General features: G+C 43.1%; 1 protein-coding gene across 2 annotated transcripts in view; it reads right to left on the reverse strand.

Annotated features, from left to right (window-relative positions):
- Positions 1-505: 505 nt before the first annotated feature.
- BORCS5 (BLOC-1 related complex subunit 5) overlaps positions 506-14,801 on the reverse strand; it is a 94,752-nt gene continuing 80,456 nt past the window's right edge. For both annotated transcript variants that reach the window (XM_040545032.1, XM_040545033.1), the window contains one exon: positions 506-1,053. In XM_040545032.1, the coding sequence (XP_040400966.1) occupies positions 823-1,053 (231 nt within the window). In that variant the 3' untranslated portion in view covers positions 506-822. The remainder of the gene's footprint in view (positions 1,054-14,801) is intronic.

Genomic DNA, 14,801 nt, shown 5'->3' on the forward strand with positions numbered 1-14,801 from the left:
AAAAAAAAAAAAAAAGATCCCTCATGCCCACCTTTGGGATGCAAAGTGAACGGGTAGGTGCCAGTGTCCATCAGAATCACCATGCAAGGTCAGGGACACGAACTGCCACCAGATGGGGCATGGAGGGGTTGCCAGGGCAAGGACAGAGGAACATTAAGGCTTGCTCAAGAATAAAAGACATACATATCTGGAACAGTTATTCCTTTACAGCCTCATAAATTAGCAAGCCCATAAAAACAGAAGCCTCAAGGAAGGACATGCCAAAACCCTGCCACGCAAACCATGTTAATTATGATAATTGGCAGATTTTAGTAAACCAGTTCCTGGCTCCCACACTTTCACCTATAAAACATACATATTTCCAAGGCCAGGGGATCTCAGAAGTACCTGCCAGCCATCTAATTGTCTAAACCCCAGTGGCACAGAAAGCATGTTAGAGGGTTTGTCGCACCCCATATCCCTTTGAATTTTGAAAGTAAAAAGAACAGATGAAAGAACTCCTCCTCTGTAAACCCAAATCTAGTTACAGCAATGAAACGAATGTCTCAGCAAGGGTGGTAGTAGTGGTGCAGGAGAGAGCAGGGCAAAAGGAGGGAGATGAAAGAACGGTTATTTTTCTTCTCCAAACAACGAGACCAGGGAGCTCCTGGATTCCTGGCTGCATAGTTCCAGCAGCTGACGCTGCTCTTCCTCCGATGCCCTGGCAGAAAGTCAGGCAGCACGGCAGTCTGCTTCAAACATCTGCCAGGCCGGTGTGTTGGAAGCATGTCTGCGCTGAACGCTCGAGTGTGGAAGATGAAGAGGGAAAGCCTGCAGCATCGGCTACGACTTCAGCTCCCGGTCAGGTTTCATGCTGAAGGGCTCCAGCCTCTCGCTCTCTGGCAGCATGCTGTTCAGCCTCTCCATCAGCGGGATTGTCTGGTCGATGCCCATCTGTATACGGCGGAGAATGGCAGACATCTCGTTGACTTTCTGGATCTGCTCCGCATACTTGGCATACTTCTTCTGGCGCTCCTGCATGAAGCTATAAAGAGTTTCCACAGAGAGGTCCATCTGTTTAAAAACAACAAGCAGAGCGAGAAGCATTAAGCCAACTGTTACCACGGGCCTTTCAGCACACTATCTTTCCTAAAAGCATCCACGAAGCATGTTAGATGCCCCACTGGAGCTACCAGCCAGGTACAAAAGATCTCTGTTGGTGCACAGCCCGTTTGTCATGAAATGGGATAAATCATAGCTGTATACCATGGAGGAGGACATATGGCCACCTATACACTGAGTATTTGATCCAAAAGTTCTTTATTTACAGGGTTGAAACCCAACAGGTGCTGCCAAGGATTTCTAAATAAACCATAGCACATCATGCAAGTTATCCAAAATGAGGGAAAATGTGGCCTCTGCCTACACCTGCATATTTTCAGTAGAGACTGTTAATTTTCAAGCATTCAGCTCTCCATTACTTGCCAGTGCTAATTTCATTGGCTTAGCCAGGTTACTCTGCGACTGAGCCACTGCTGTTATTACCATCATCATCTAAAAAACTGCCTTGAGAAAGAACCACAATGGATTACTAGTGTCCCTAATTTCCCCGAATCCTAAAAATAAAAGTGTTATGAATGACCCCAGGAGAGACATTAGGTAAATCAGTCATGCAATTAAACATGGTAAGTACCAAAACACAGTTAAGAGTGTTATTACAATTACAGGAACTGCACTGCTGTTCCTGCCATTGAGTTACGAAGGTAGCTTCTGTAATTCACAGCCTAACTTTCCATTCAGCCTTCAATCCTCCTCAGCTACAAGGAGGATTCAGCTGCTAGCACCACACGCACACGAGCCAACTCAGATTGTTTAAGCTGTTGTACTCTTTGTGAGATATGCCACATAAAAACCTCTCATACAGAGAGGTAGGCAACAGATCTATTCCAAACCCTCAAAAAACACCTAAAACTCAGTTACTTAAGCTTGCTGTAGCTGCGCTCAACAAATCTGCTCGCTGTGCTGCCTCCTCCAGCTAGCATTGCCAAGTTGTGGGCACGCAGCTTGGAGCCACAACATTTCCCCTCACTCAGGACTCCGCATACACCCACGGTGGCTGCCCAGCGAAGAGGAAGAGCGCACACACGCTGACTAGCGCTAGCCCTGTGCCTCCTGTCACCACCAGCTTTCCAGACTCTGCTGTTATCCCCCGAGGACCGAGGTCGCTGCTCACGGTGGAATCAGTGCCGAGGACTCCTGGGTTGCCAGGAAGCACAGTTTCAACCAAGACCACGTCTGAACTGAGTAACAGAGTCAACCCGACGACACCTCTCACCACAGGCACAAATGCACCCATGGAGCACTAAAAACCAAACCGCTGCTGACCAGATCTGACTTATGCAGCTTTTAACCAGGGAGCGTAATCCTGATCCAGCGTGCAGTGATTTGGGGACATGGGGGAAAGTCTGCAACGAGGGGAGGATTTGGGGGAAGCGGTGCAGAGCTGGAGGGGGCACCCCCAAAGAAGAGGGGAGCCCTAGGGACCGAGCTCTGCTGTCCGGCTGGCAGCAGCGAGGCTCAACCCTGGGGAAAAGCGGGGGAGCTGTGTTTGCTGACAAACATCCCTGTCAAGCCCTGGGGAAGGGGTCAAGACAAAAACAGTGAGGCAAGAAAATGCTGCATTGAGAAACCTAAGTTACAAACAGCATTAAAAACAAACACGCAGCTTTCCGCTAAACTGTCATGGGGATTAGGAAGCTTTTTTTTCTATCACTTCCATCAGAGCTGGATACAGTACTGATTAACCTTTTATTTCTTCTGTACTTTCTCACATTCACAGGCTGAATTCTTCCTCTGCCTCTGTGTCTTCTTGTGAATTCCTTCCTCCACACTTTCATGCATGGGACAAAATAAAAACCAGCAGAGAAGGAAACTCCAAATAGAGTGGAAACAATTTAAGCCTACATAGGGGTTTCAATTAAAACCCTAGCTTAATAATTTAGTAGCTTGGCACTAGCTCTGTAAATTGGAGTGTGTAAAAGCAGACCACCACCAGGTCTGCATGGGATGGAAGTAAATTCAATCCAGCGCCTACAAACGTCCCACCTAATGAGAGACAGTGGTGCGGAGGGGCAGCCAGCTGGCACCCTGTCAGAAGTCAGCACACCTCATTAAACGGAGCAGCACGAGAACGGGGGCAGAAACCTCCTTTGGTTTCAAGGTTTTCCTCTGCAGGCGGGTTCCTCGCAGAGCCTCACAGCTCTGGGCGAGAGGCAAAGCCTGCACCTACCAAGCTCTGGAACAACAAAGACCCCCTTTCTCTCAACTCCAGCAATTTTCATCTGTTGACTTTTAGGCTCCTTGTGTGAACGCCAGCAATGTCCAGCTACAGAGGGGAATGTGGAAGGTGACCAGCAAAAGGAAGAAGAAACGTGGAGCGGCCTTCCAAGCTCTTTGCTACTTTTGGACATGTTCACAATGGCTATAAAAAAACTGCCTCACAAAAAAGAGAAAGGGTGGAAGTGAGCATTTCCTATGGCTTCCCTATGCCTAGCACTAAAGTTTGTCTGCTGTGGGAGGCCGTGGCAACTGCACAGCCAGCGACACTACACGAGGGACTGAAGTTGAGTAATTGTGAGGAAAGGCCAATTTTTACTTGGTCTGAACTTGGTCTTTTTAAATAGGAAAAAAAAAAAAAGTTGTTCTAACTCCTGCACATAAATGCCAATGCGTCTTTGCAGCTTTCCTTGTGGCAGGCCTAAATACACACTTACATCCTTCCTGCCTCCTCCCCCCTGGAAGAGAGCTCCCACTGGTGCCAAACCTTGTGCTTTTACCTCTCCTGGCACGCAGTCCTGCTTCTCTGAGGCTCAGCCTGGGCCGCGAGCTGCAGGGCTTGGAGTGCCAACCATATTTACCCACCACAGAGACTAAAAACTGTCCTTTGGGAATCTGCAATGAACAGTGAATGCACATAAGAATATGCTTGGTTCTCACCTATGTAATTCCATACAGTAGCAATAAAGAGTATCTGAAGAAAGGGAGCTGAGGCAGGAGGCAGTCCTGCCTGAGGCAGTCCAGGTTTTTAAGATGTCCCCAAGGGCAAGACAAATGATGTGGCCTTTTCCGAGAGATCCCACCAACTCCTGCTGCCCACACACGAGGCCCTGCCACAGTCCCTCCAAATAAACACTCAGATCCCAGTCTTCTTGCCCATCCCAGGCCCAGCAAGATGCTTCTCCGGGAAGCCCAGCAAGATGCTTCAGAGCCAGCAGCTTTTCTACTGCCCTAGAGCCATCTGCAAGCATTTACCTGAGCCACTGCTTCCACTCTGCTTGCTTTCAGCTTCCTGCCACACCAGGGCAACGCGGTTGCAAAAAAGGCTGGACCTGAAGTGTGTGAAAAAGCAAGGGAACAAACACAGAAGGGCAGAGTCCAGCAGATGAGGTCCCAGTCCTAATCCTCAAAGTGAGAGACTCTGCCCAGCCTGGCCACAAGGAAAAAAGCATGTTCTCAGGAGAGGGGTGAGAGCTCCCAATGCACATTCCACTTCTCTCCAAAAATAATTCCTCCTGTAAAGCAGCAAACCTTGGACTTGTCAACCTCAGAACAGAAGACGAGATTTTTTTCCCCCTCCAACACTGAAAAAGATAGAAGTTTGTCAAATTTTCTGTGAGGAGTACAGTGTCACCAAAAAGGACTAGTTAAAACTCAGCACCTAGCATGATGTACTTTGTTTGTACAGCCAGTGACTCCCTGCAATAGAAGCTAACAGACCCAAATTCTAAGCCCTTGACTCTTCCATGGACCACTAGCAGTGAGGCAGTAATTTATGCCTAAGCCTCACATTTTAAACTTGAAATGACATCTACTGGGCTCTTTCTTCAAACAAAAACAGATTTATAATTACTTCCAACACCACTGCAAGATGGATATTACCCCATTAAGTGGCCTCCACCACAGCCTCTCCCACTACACCATTCACATTCTCAACCAGTGAGGCCTCGGGAGACCGCATTACACAGCCCTGTTTGTAACATACTGATGAAACACAAAAACAATTGAGGGTACTTTCAGACAACTTGCACACAACAGATTCTTGCATTTATTTTAGAATTCTTCTTGGCCCACACTGCTGAGCAGAATAAAGACATTAATTTAGCCCATAAAAGACTGAGGTCAGTACTGGACACTGCCCAACTCTTTTCAAGAGACCATGCTGAAAACAAACCAATGCCCTATGTATACCTCTTACCTAGCATGGTTTTTATTACCTCTGCCACGGACGTGCAAGTATCCTGAGCTTTGGGAAACAGGGGCCACCTCTTGTTAGTTCAACAATTTGTGTCAATAATTTAAAGTAGCAGCTAGACACATTTTTCCCAGGTTCAGAACTGTAAGTGGTACTTGCAAGCACAAACACAGGTTCCCTGAACTTGGAATTGAGCTTCTAGAGAGGCACTGTCATTGCTGACATCACTAAGAAAAAATACTTATCATAAGAGGATGCCTTGTCATTCCCAGCTTCTCCATTCCCTCCTCGAAATGCCTGTAAGGCACAAAGATGTTTTGCTCTCTCCATCTCCACTCAGTAACAGACTTCAAGAGCTCACCTACACTTCCATTTGTACTGTGTTCCTCTGTCCTAATAATTTGCTGATAGCTTCCATCCCCTATGGCTGCCACTCAAAAAAACAGCAATTAGGGTGCAATCCTTATTCCAGAAAGTTCATTTGCTAGAACAATGCTCCTAACACAAGTAGCCTTTCCCCTCACACGTTGTCAGGTGCCTGGCTGGGTCTAAACGAACTCCTTCCTGCAGCTGCACAACAACCACATCTGAAAGTGACAGGCAGGAACATGACTGCATGGAGTATTAGTCATGATGCGCTGGTGTGAAAATACTTCTCAGTCTGTGCACTTAAAACTGAAGACAGCTCCTCTTTCTGTACTGGCTGAAAACAAATGGGCTCAATGAATGGCTCCCCCCCACCCCACCTTTCTCTTTGATAATGTCATGCAAAGTTAGCACAATAGATCGTGATGACTTCCTGATGACGGGAACATCCTCCGTTTCTCCCACTTATCCCACACACTGGTAAGCAATAAACTTAGTGGGCTGCATCTTTGCCAGGGTAGAAAATAGACACTCCCAGCCAAGGATCCCACAACCTTCCCTTCAGCATCAGTCACAAGTAGTTCTCATGAGTGCCATTCCTCTGCTTCACAGCCAGGTAAACAACTATAATTTGTGTTTAACTTTTACTTGCCACATGCTAGGATTACCTAATCCCATACGAAAATGTTCCTTTTGTTTCCTTTGTAATTTGTCACTGCTGTAAACAACTGCTAAGGAGTTACTCAGTGGGAACACTGCAGGGATCGCAGTCAAGTTAGAGAATGAAGAGCAACCATTTTAATTGGTTCTAACACTAAGTTTTGGAAATGTTGACAAATACACCAGGACCCAGCCAGCACAGCCACAGAAATCCACTTACTTCAAAAGATCTTCTACAACTAAATCCATACGTGGTCCCTTAGAGCTACTGTAGCTACACATTAGCATACAGCTGCACCTCTGACATCAAGATCTAACTATTCTGGGAGGCCTTGGGTTGCCTCCAAGAATTGAAAAGAATTCAGAATTCAAAAGAATCAGAAGGTTCATTCTGGAAATTAGCTTTTCCACCTTTATGTACGCCTTTTCCTGCATATTGCGTTATTGGACAGGATACATTTGTCACTGCCCGGCGTGCTGACCTCCGCAGCCCGCAGCTCCCTGGCGGCTCCAACTCAAGCTGCCTCTGCCTTAGAGCGACCAGCATCCCCCTGCCAACTGGCAGGCCCCCAAACTGAAGTTATGACTGCTATCACTAACTGTTGCTAAAAAAAGTCCTAAAGCTACGACCAAAACAATACCTACCTCGCGCCCAGCAGTAATGAGCAAGGAGACTTCCAAGCACGTTAAAAAAGCAAAGCCCATTCACAGAGGGAGCAGGCAGACAGCAAAGCTGACAACCGTCAGCCATCTGGGTGCTGCAGATGCTATATCCAACTCCCCGGCTTGGATACATCTCATATCCCAGTCCCCTTCTGCTGGACTCTCTTTACAAAAAAAAACCCTCAACACTGTCTAACTTATGATCCTTCTCTCTCAAAAGAGCTAAACAAAAATACAAGCAAGTTAAACTCAGGGCACAATTTCTCATTAAACAAAATCCAGTGCAGCCTCAGGCTGCAAAGCACCAGTCCCACCCCCTCCTTCACAGGAGTTGTATCATCACTAATGAGGCCCAGTTCTGCAAGTAAGCCTGAAGGGAGAAGGGGGAAAACAGAAGTTTGATCACCTCGGGCTCTCTTTGAACCAGCGGTTTGGTTTTGTGTCAGATCAACTTGCTAAACCAACTCTTCAGTCTCACAAGCACAGAATCATCAGCTCTTCTATGTCTTCAGACAGGCACCCTTCCAGTAGAGCTGAAGGAGAGGAGGGGGTTTTACTTACTTATCTCTCTCTGTGGCTATTCTCTACCACTGCTATATGCCCATGTTATTCTTCCTTCTCACACTGGTGGCTAAGCACTTCACTGCCGGATGAAAACAATGCAGATGCCAAGTATCAACTCAATACCCTTTTATTTACTGTTCTTGAGTAACAGCTCGGTCTGTGATGAGGGAAATTTAAACCTAATGGAAGAAACAGACTCATGAAGACAAAACAGTTCATAAAAATGAAGGAAATATATTTCAGTGATAGTCCTCTAAATTCAGATATGACTGGAGACGCAAGAAGAGTAGGCTGCTAGTAGCACAATACACAATACACCAGAACCTCACGACATTTACAGCCCTTTTGCAGTCTTCTCTTCACGGTGGTGGGAAGACCTAGCAGAGAGGGATTCCAGAGTGACTGATGCTTTTAAATACATAATTCTTGTGGGGAAAAAAAAACATGTTGATTTTATCAATATGTTTTCTGAAATGTCACCCTGAAAGGTTATGGTAATTTTTAACTTGTTGACTTTAACGAGTAAGAACACTTTTTTTTGTTTTAAAGAGCTTTCAATTGCTGCTTTCACATAATAATCTACATTCATCTAAAAAGTCATCTCTGAAAAATAAGTCGTACACAAAGATGCGTCAGTATGCACAACCTAGCAGTGCTACCTTAAACCTACATAAGGTTGTTCATTAAAAGGACACTCAAAAATACAGTTCTGAGGCATTCAGGATCTGCACTGCTGCTCATTTATTCCTACGTGGAAATTAAAGGGGGGTGGTTCTGATCTCAAAGAGAAAAAAACGATTTGATGAAATTGGAACTCCCTAAGCTAGGAGAATTTTATCAAGACCAAAATGTTATGTTCAAAAACGTTAGAAATGCTCCCATACCTCTCCTAAATGACAAAGAAACAATGAAACAAACAAAAAACCTGCCCAGACAATATATAAGATAGATGAACTTCTGTGTTCAATGTCCTCACAAAACTCCTCTTTTGTGGAGCACAACTCCACAGAAAGGAATTGGAACATCCTATGCCTGTCTTTAATTAGCTGTTCCTGCAGGAAGAAAAATGTATGTTACAGACTGATTTGTTGCTTAAATGATAATTTGCATAACTCTTATTTCAGGCAGCTTAATAATTCTGCTACAAAACATGGCCTTCAGTTCCCTCATTTACTCATTTTATACTGCTGCCATATTACTCACCCAAGAGATTGCCAGAGCTTGAATATTATAAGAACAATAGTGCTTGCAAATGTTTTTTACCCTTAGGGTTTTATTTTATTATAAATCTCAGTTCTGTATTTTCAACATGTCAGAATGATTAGTTTTAAGCAAGTTGTTTTTCCTACCAAGAATAAGCTTTGATATTAAAGAATACCAGTATCATTAATTAGATGCTTCTCCAAAAACACAACTGTTGTCATTGTAGAGTAAAAAAGTGCCATCTGAAGTACAGCTGACACCATTAAATTTGCAAGCTATCTGACCTAATGGTATTATTCACAGCTTCACACTTGGGACCCAATAGCTGTAGCTCTTCTTTTTCTGTATGTACTTAGAAGGTCTTTACAAATTTTCCAAAAGAGGATGCTAGCCTTTGCTAGCACCTCACTTTGCTTTAGTCAGCATTAAATACTACACTAGCAGACAAGTAGTGTCCTCCTCTAGACAACACTAAGAAAAAGCTCTCAGTTCTGTTCTCAGAGAATGCAGTGGAGCTGAGTTTTAACCATTTTCTGCAGTTTGTGAAGTAGTAAAGAGATTATCTAGGCCTCTCTCTTGAAGACAAAGATGGGTTCAAGCACCAGCACGTGCTGCACTTGCACAGAAAGGCAATGCATCTGGTAGCATCAGACCTACCTCCCATGTGCTGTGCAGATGGCCTCTATACATGCAAGAAGGGTGAAGCGTGAGATATGCAGGGGCACAAGCCCAGCAGTCAGGAATCAGGGATTTCTGGACATCTGACAGTCCAGATGAAGCTTTTGCTCTTCTCCTGACAGCCACAGCTCTCACATGAAATGTCCAAATCAACTCCTTCTCACTGGGAAAACTCAAACGTCTGTCAGCTTTAACAGTGTTAGGCATTGAGAATCTGAAAGATTTTTGAAAGATGTTTTTGAAGCTCTAAATCAGCTCTTTCATGTTCAAACTGAACATAAAATGAGCAAGCAACACCCCAATGATGCTGAGAAGTGGAATATCTACTCATTCATTCCCAGAAGAGTTACTTTTAAGACTGACCATCGTATTTCTCCAATGCTAAAGCTCAGGTGTTGCAGCACTTTTCTGGAGGTCACAGCATTTGGCAGTAAGTCCTTGGCTTCAGAAAAGCCTCAAGCAACTCTTGAGCACTGTGAGTTATGTCCACAACCAGCTCTTCTGAGGCTATAAACTAGTGTTCAAAACATGATAACGACTGTATACCATCTCAAAGGATCAGTGGTTCAGACAAAAGTTCAACAACTGTTCACTGGTAACTGGAATCCATTCTGAGTATCCATTTTTATTGTATTAGGCCTCAAGTTTCAGGAAAGGCTGAGTATTTCTCCTTGTTCATGTCTACAGATAATCTCTAGAACAAATCAATCAAAAGCGAGAAGGCATTTGAAAATTTACAGGATGGGAGAACTTTTAGTTGAAAAGGTTCATCTCCAGTTCACATGTTGCTTGCCTGAGGCATAATCAAAAATTAAATTCTATGGATTGGATTAAGCAAAAGAAAAGGTTACGACCCAAGAATCCATCCTGACCTTAAAAGCTCTAGAATTCCTCATCAGGTACTGCTGCTATGCTGATTTGTTGTACAAATACCTGAGCTGAAATTCAACTGAAATTCATCTGATTTGGAATTTCATTTTTTTGGATAATTTGCTAGTCATGGCAATTGTTCCTCAAATAGATCACTTCTTCTTTGGTGTACAAACCTCATTTCTTGTCCACTATGCCACAGTTTGGCACAGTTCAATACACTTGATTACAGGGTATTCTACAATACTATAATTCAGCATTTCACACAGGCTTCCAAAGTAGATGACACATCCAGTCAAGAACAACACCCATGAGAATTAATTACTAATAAATGCTGTTTCTTATCTCTAGAGTAGTGTTGAAATAATAGTGTTCTCATACAGAAACATTCATGCCCCAATGGCAAACAAGCACTAAGGAAATCCCACCCTTCATATAAAGCAAGATGGACAGATTACTTGCGCTAAAGCTGTGTAATATTTTCAACATGAAGTCATCTCTGCAGATCACATCTGATTGTTATCAGAATGCTAATTATAGAGCTGCCCACACAAGGTCAACCCTGCTCCCCTAACCTACTACATAGCATCTTTAAGTCATCAGTACAACTCCAAATATTTGCAAATAATACTGGCTAACACATCTAAAATGAATATCAAACTGCTGAACAGCTTTTTAGCTAACATTCCAGAAAAAACAAACAAACAAATAAACAAACAAAAAAACCAATTCTCACCTAAGGGTAGAGTTGACACCCAGAAAACTTCGATTCAACATTCAAACAGGAGGTAATCATTAAAAATGAAAGTCTGTAAAGGGACTCTTCCTGTATCCAGTAGGGAGGGAGAAGAGCATCTTCAACCTGTGGTAACTCCAGACTTAATTAGAAAGAGAAATCATACTATTTTTGGCCTTCACTAGGCCAACTGAGCAAAGCTTCTCCAGTTTCTTCCCAGGGCTTCTCCAGTCCCCAGGCATCCTTATAGCCCTTATGTTGTATTCATGAACTCTCCTTCCTTGAACACAATGACTGCCTCACACTGTCAGATGAGATTGTCTCATGGCCTTGTGCAATCCCATCCATACACTCCCTTTTCTCATGGCAATACCTTGTCTGATACACCCCAGGCAGAGATTTGCATTCCTCCTGTCTTAAATGTGTTCCATGCACAAGTTCAGTATCAAGTCCGCTAACTCTGGAATGGACTTTAATACTTCTTATTCCTCTTTGAAGCTCTGTGATGTTTTGTTTTGTTCTTCTATCTGGGGAAACAAGGCTAGTATAAGAAATCCAATTTCCTAGTTTAAACAAGCTGTGAGAAGAATCTGAATTCTATTCCTTGAGGTACCTGATAATCCTAAACTCCATGCACTAATAATATGAAAGTGTTAATATGAGGCTTAGCATGCTAGACTTCTGATCTTCAGTGCCAGTCTCTTAAGCACTGAAGTTCTATAGTAATGCAAACCTTTCTGACTGCAAGATGCTTGATTAAGTTGAATTTTCTACTCTTTCTTGGAAATGAGGTGCTGGAAAGGATTCCTACTCAGATCTTTTCCCAAACAGCCATAAGAAAGCAAAGCACAGGAGAAAGGAACATGACAGAACTGATTTCACACGCACATTCTGGGAACGAGGGACTGGTCTTTTATATGAAGCAAATGAAGCCATGTATGTTAATGCAACAGATTTCAACATCACAAGTGCAAACAATCTTTCTTCTTCCTTATTAACTGCTGGATTACTTCATAGAGTTCATGTATAACGCAGCACTGGCCATCTGCCTAGAGCATACGCAGAAAAATATTAATTCCATTTATTAAAATAATAATTGCGAAGATTTTTCAAAAGCAGCTTCCCATTTTGACGCTTGCTGGTTAAGACATCACCCCACCACGTGAGAATTCTAGCTACTAGCACATTAGGCTGGAGAAAGAAAAGCAAGATCAGCTAAAGGACACGAAGGTAATTTCTAGCATAACACTGCACATTTATTTCTGCATGATGGTGCGTGTTCAGTTAAAATTCCAGTCTTTATAAATAACACTTCATCACAGATGAAGGAAGAAATAAAGAGCCTAATAGATGGCCACAGTCTTCAATCTCAAAATTCCTAGATGCCAAAGAATATATTTAATGTACTGGTTTCTTCACAGAACACTGTGTTCCCTAGCACAGCTCTTATAAAAAGCATGGCAGTATGGCATTAAATCCCCTGAAAATACGAGTGGCATTTCAACCAGGAAACTTCAGGAACATTATATCCCAAGGACTTCTCAAGCTTTTTCCCTGGATTTTGGCCACTGCTAATTTAAATCTGTGAACCAAAAGGCTCAGTTTTGCTTGAAAGTCAAAACTGCTTTTTTAAAATTTGTTTTTTTTTTTTTAATTTTTTTAAAGATCTAGGAAGTCTTTATATGTTGCATCGAGAGTAAACACATCTCCATTTTCACTTTTGCCAGGCTTCATTTAACTGGCTTGCTTTCAGTCCTCTGAGCCCTTCCCTTTAATGGGATGAAAGGTAAATAGTGGTCTGATCCACATGAGCACACCGACCTTGAGGCAAAGGCCTCAAGCTGAAAAAAGGCTTTGGACTTGCTGAGATCATTCATATTTTGTTGGAGCAATTCAGTTTAGTGAGAAAGTGTGTCATTCTTGAGGCATGCCTACTGCAAACAGGTTTTACAAACAAACGCTACCTCCACAAAACTGACCCTATGCTGGGGTCCATTCTCTGAAGGAACACTAGTCCGTTGGGATGGAACACTGAAGGAATCCTGCACAGTCTGCATCTTCCTGCTCAGAGAGGGCACCTCTGCTAAGAAGCGCAAGGTGCATCACACGTCCCCGTCTGGTTGCTGCTGCAGTTAACGGGATCCTGTGCTGCAGCGACCTTGTCACCTGCCACGCGGTGTCCTGCCAAGGCGACTGGCCCAGCACTCCTTTGGTCCTGGTGGTGGGACTGCTCCCTGCGCTTAGAGAGCTTTTCCCTTTATCACCACCTTCAGCATAGCTCGTCCTCTAGTTCCCACTAGGGAATGTCAAACCTTGACAAGCTCCCCCTAACCCTGCCATTCCTCTCACCTCTGTAATGAGGAGAGTTCAAAGCCGAGGGCCCTGCCCATGGTAGATCCATGCTTCCCTCGGGATGGAACAAAACAATGCCAATGACCTCTGCAGGCCACGTTCCCCAGCACAGTTTTTCCAGGAGATGACAGGTCGCTTTGATAAGAGAAACGCTCAGTGTCACAGAAACAATTTACTTGCCATAAAGGTCAAAAAGCCACAAGGCATTCATGAAAAATAAACCGAAATTCCTGAATCCCCAAATTGCCGGGCATGTTTTACTTCACACAGATGGTGACATGGATGGCTGAAGCACAATTTATGAGTCTTAAATATATGGGATAAGCTAAAATGTGCTTGTATGTAATGCTTGTGTTTAAAAGTCTTTATCTTCTTCTTGGTCTTACAAAGGCACTAGATTTGTTGCTTATAAAAAATAACGATTTAATGCCTATCCAATACTTTCAACAGCTGAAATGTATTGGGAGACATGATGTCGTGTATGTGTGGCTTCAAAAGTTATTTTCTTACGAAATTTTAACGGATGGATTTTTGGACATCATGACTACATACCCACAGAAGCCCATTAGAATTATTTTTGCAGTAAGCTGGTAAAGAAAAAAAAATTAATTGATGCACATTCTGGAATATTTGTTCAAAATACAGAGCCATCACCATACAGGAATTTACGCATATAAAACAAGTTATACACTGTAATTTTTTCCATGGCAAACCACTTACTGTTATTAATGCCTAGGCTCTAACACAAGTTGTTTAACTACTCCACCATCACATATGTTAAGAATGTAAAAGGAATGTTTATTATTGGAAAATGTGTTAATTTTTCAGTGGGTGTCTGTCAGCTTAGAATGAAATATCTTAAATTTCATTTTGTATTGTAACAAGTTTTGTTTTCAGAATTATTATCAGTCTGACATTCCTATGGCAATAAAAGCTACAGATACACTGCATCAATATTTGGTCTTCGGGCAAAGCAAAACAACTCTCCTAGCAATCCACTTTCAAATACATTTTATGCACAATTTATCTAGGAACTATATTTGCCTTTACGGGTATACAGGATACTTTGAGCAGCGTTTCCCCTTTGTCAGTACTGGAAGTCTAGTAAGAAATGACAAAGGTATTTTATTTAAAAACAAGGCATGGTTCACCCCTGTAATTTTTAGCCTGAAGTATCACATCCTACGTAAGGTGAATCAGCTCGTCCCCATCATGCAGCACACTGCAGTAAAACCCCCACCCAAGGTGACGAAAAGATCAGTTTTACCTGTTAACTAGCTATAACTGCCTTTTCTTAGTGTTTTATAAACCTATCATCTTTTGAAAACACGTTTTTCTTAGTGTATGCATAACAAACTCACGTGGGTGCAATATATTCCACCAGTAGACAAACCAGATCCTGTTTCCAGACCCATCTGAACAGTATGTCCCCAGAAGTCAATAATGTGGTGATTAATCCAACAAGCTAGGAATGGGCAT

Source organism: Cygnus olor, chromosome 1 (genome assembly GCF_009769625.2).
Source record: "Cygnus olor isolate bCygOlo1 chromosome 1, bCygOlo1.pri.v2, whole genome shotgun sequence".
In the NCBI taxonomy this organism is placed as follows: domain Eukaryota; kingdom Metazoa; phylum Chordata; class Aves; order Anseriformes; family Anatidae; genus Cygnus; species Cygnus olor.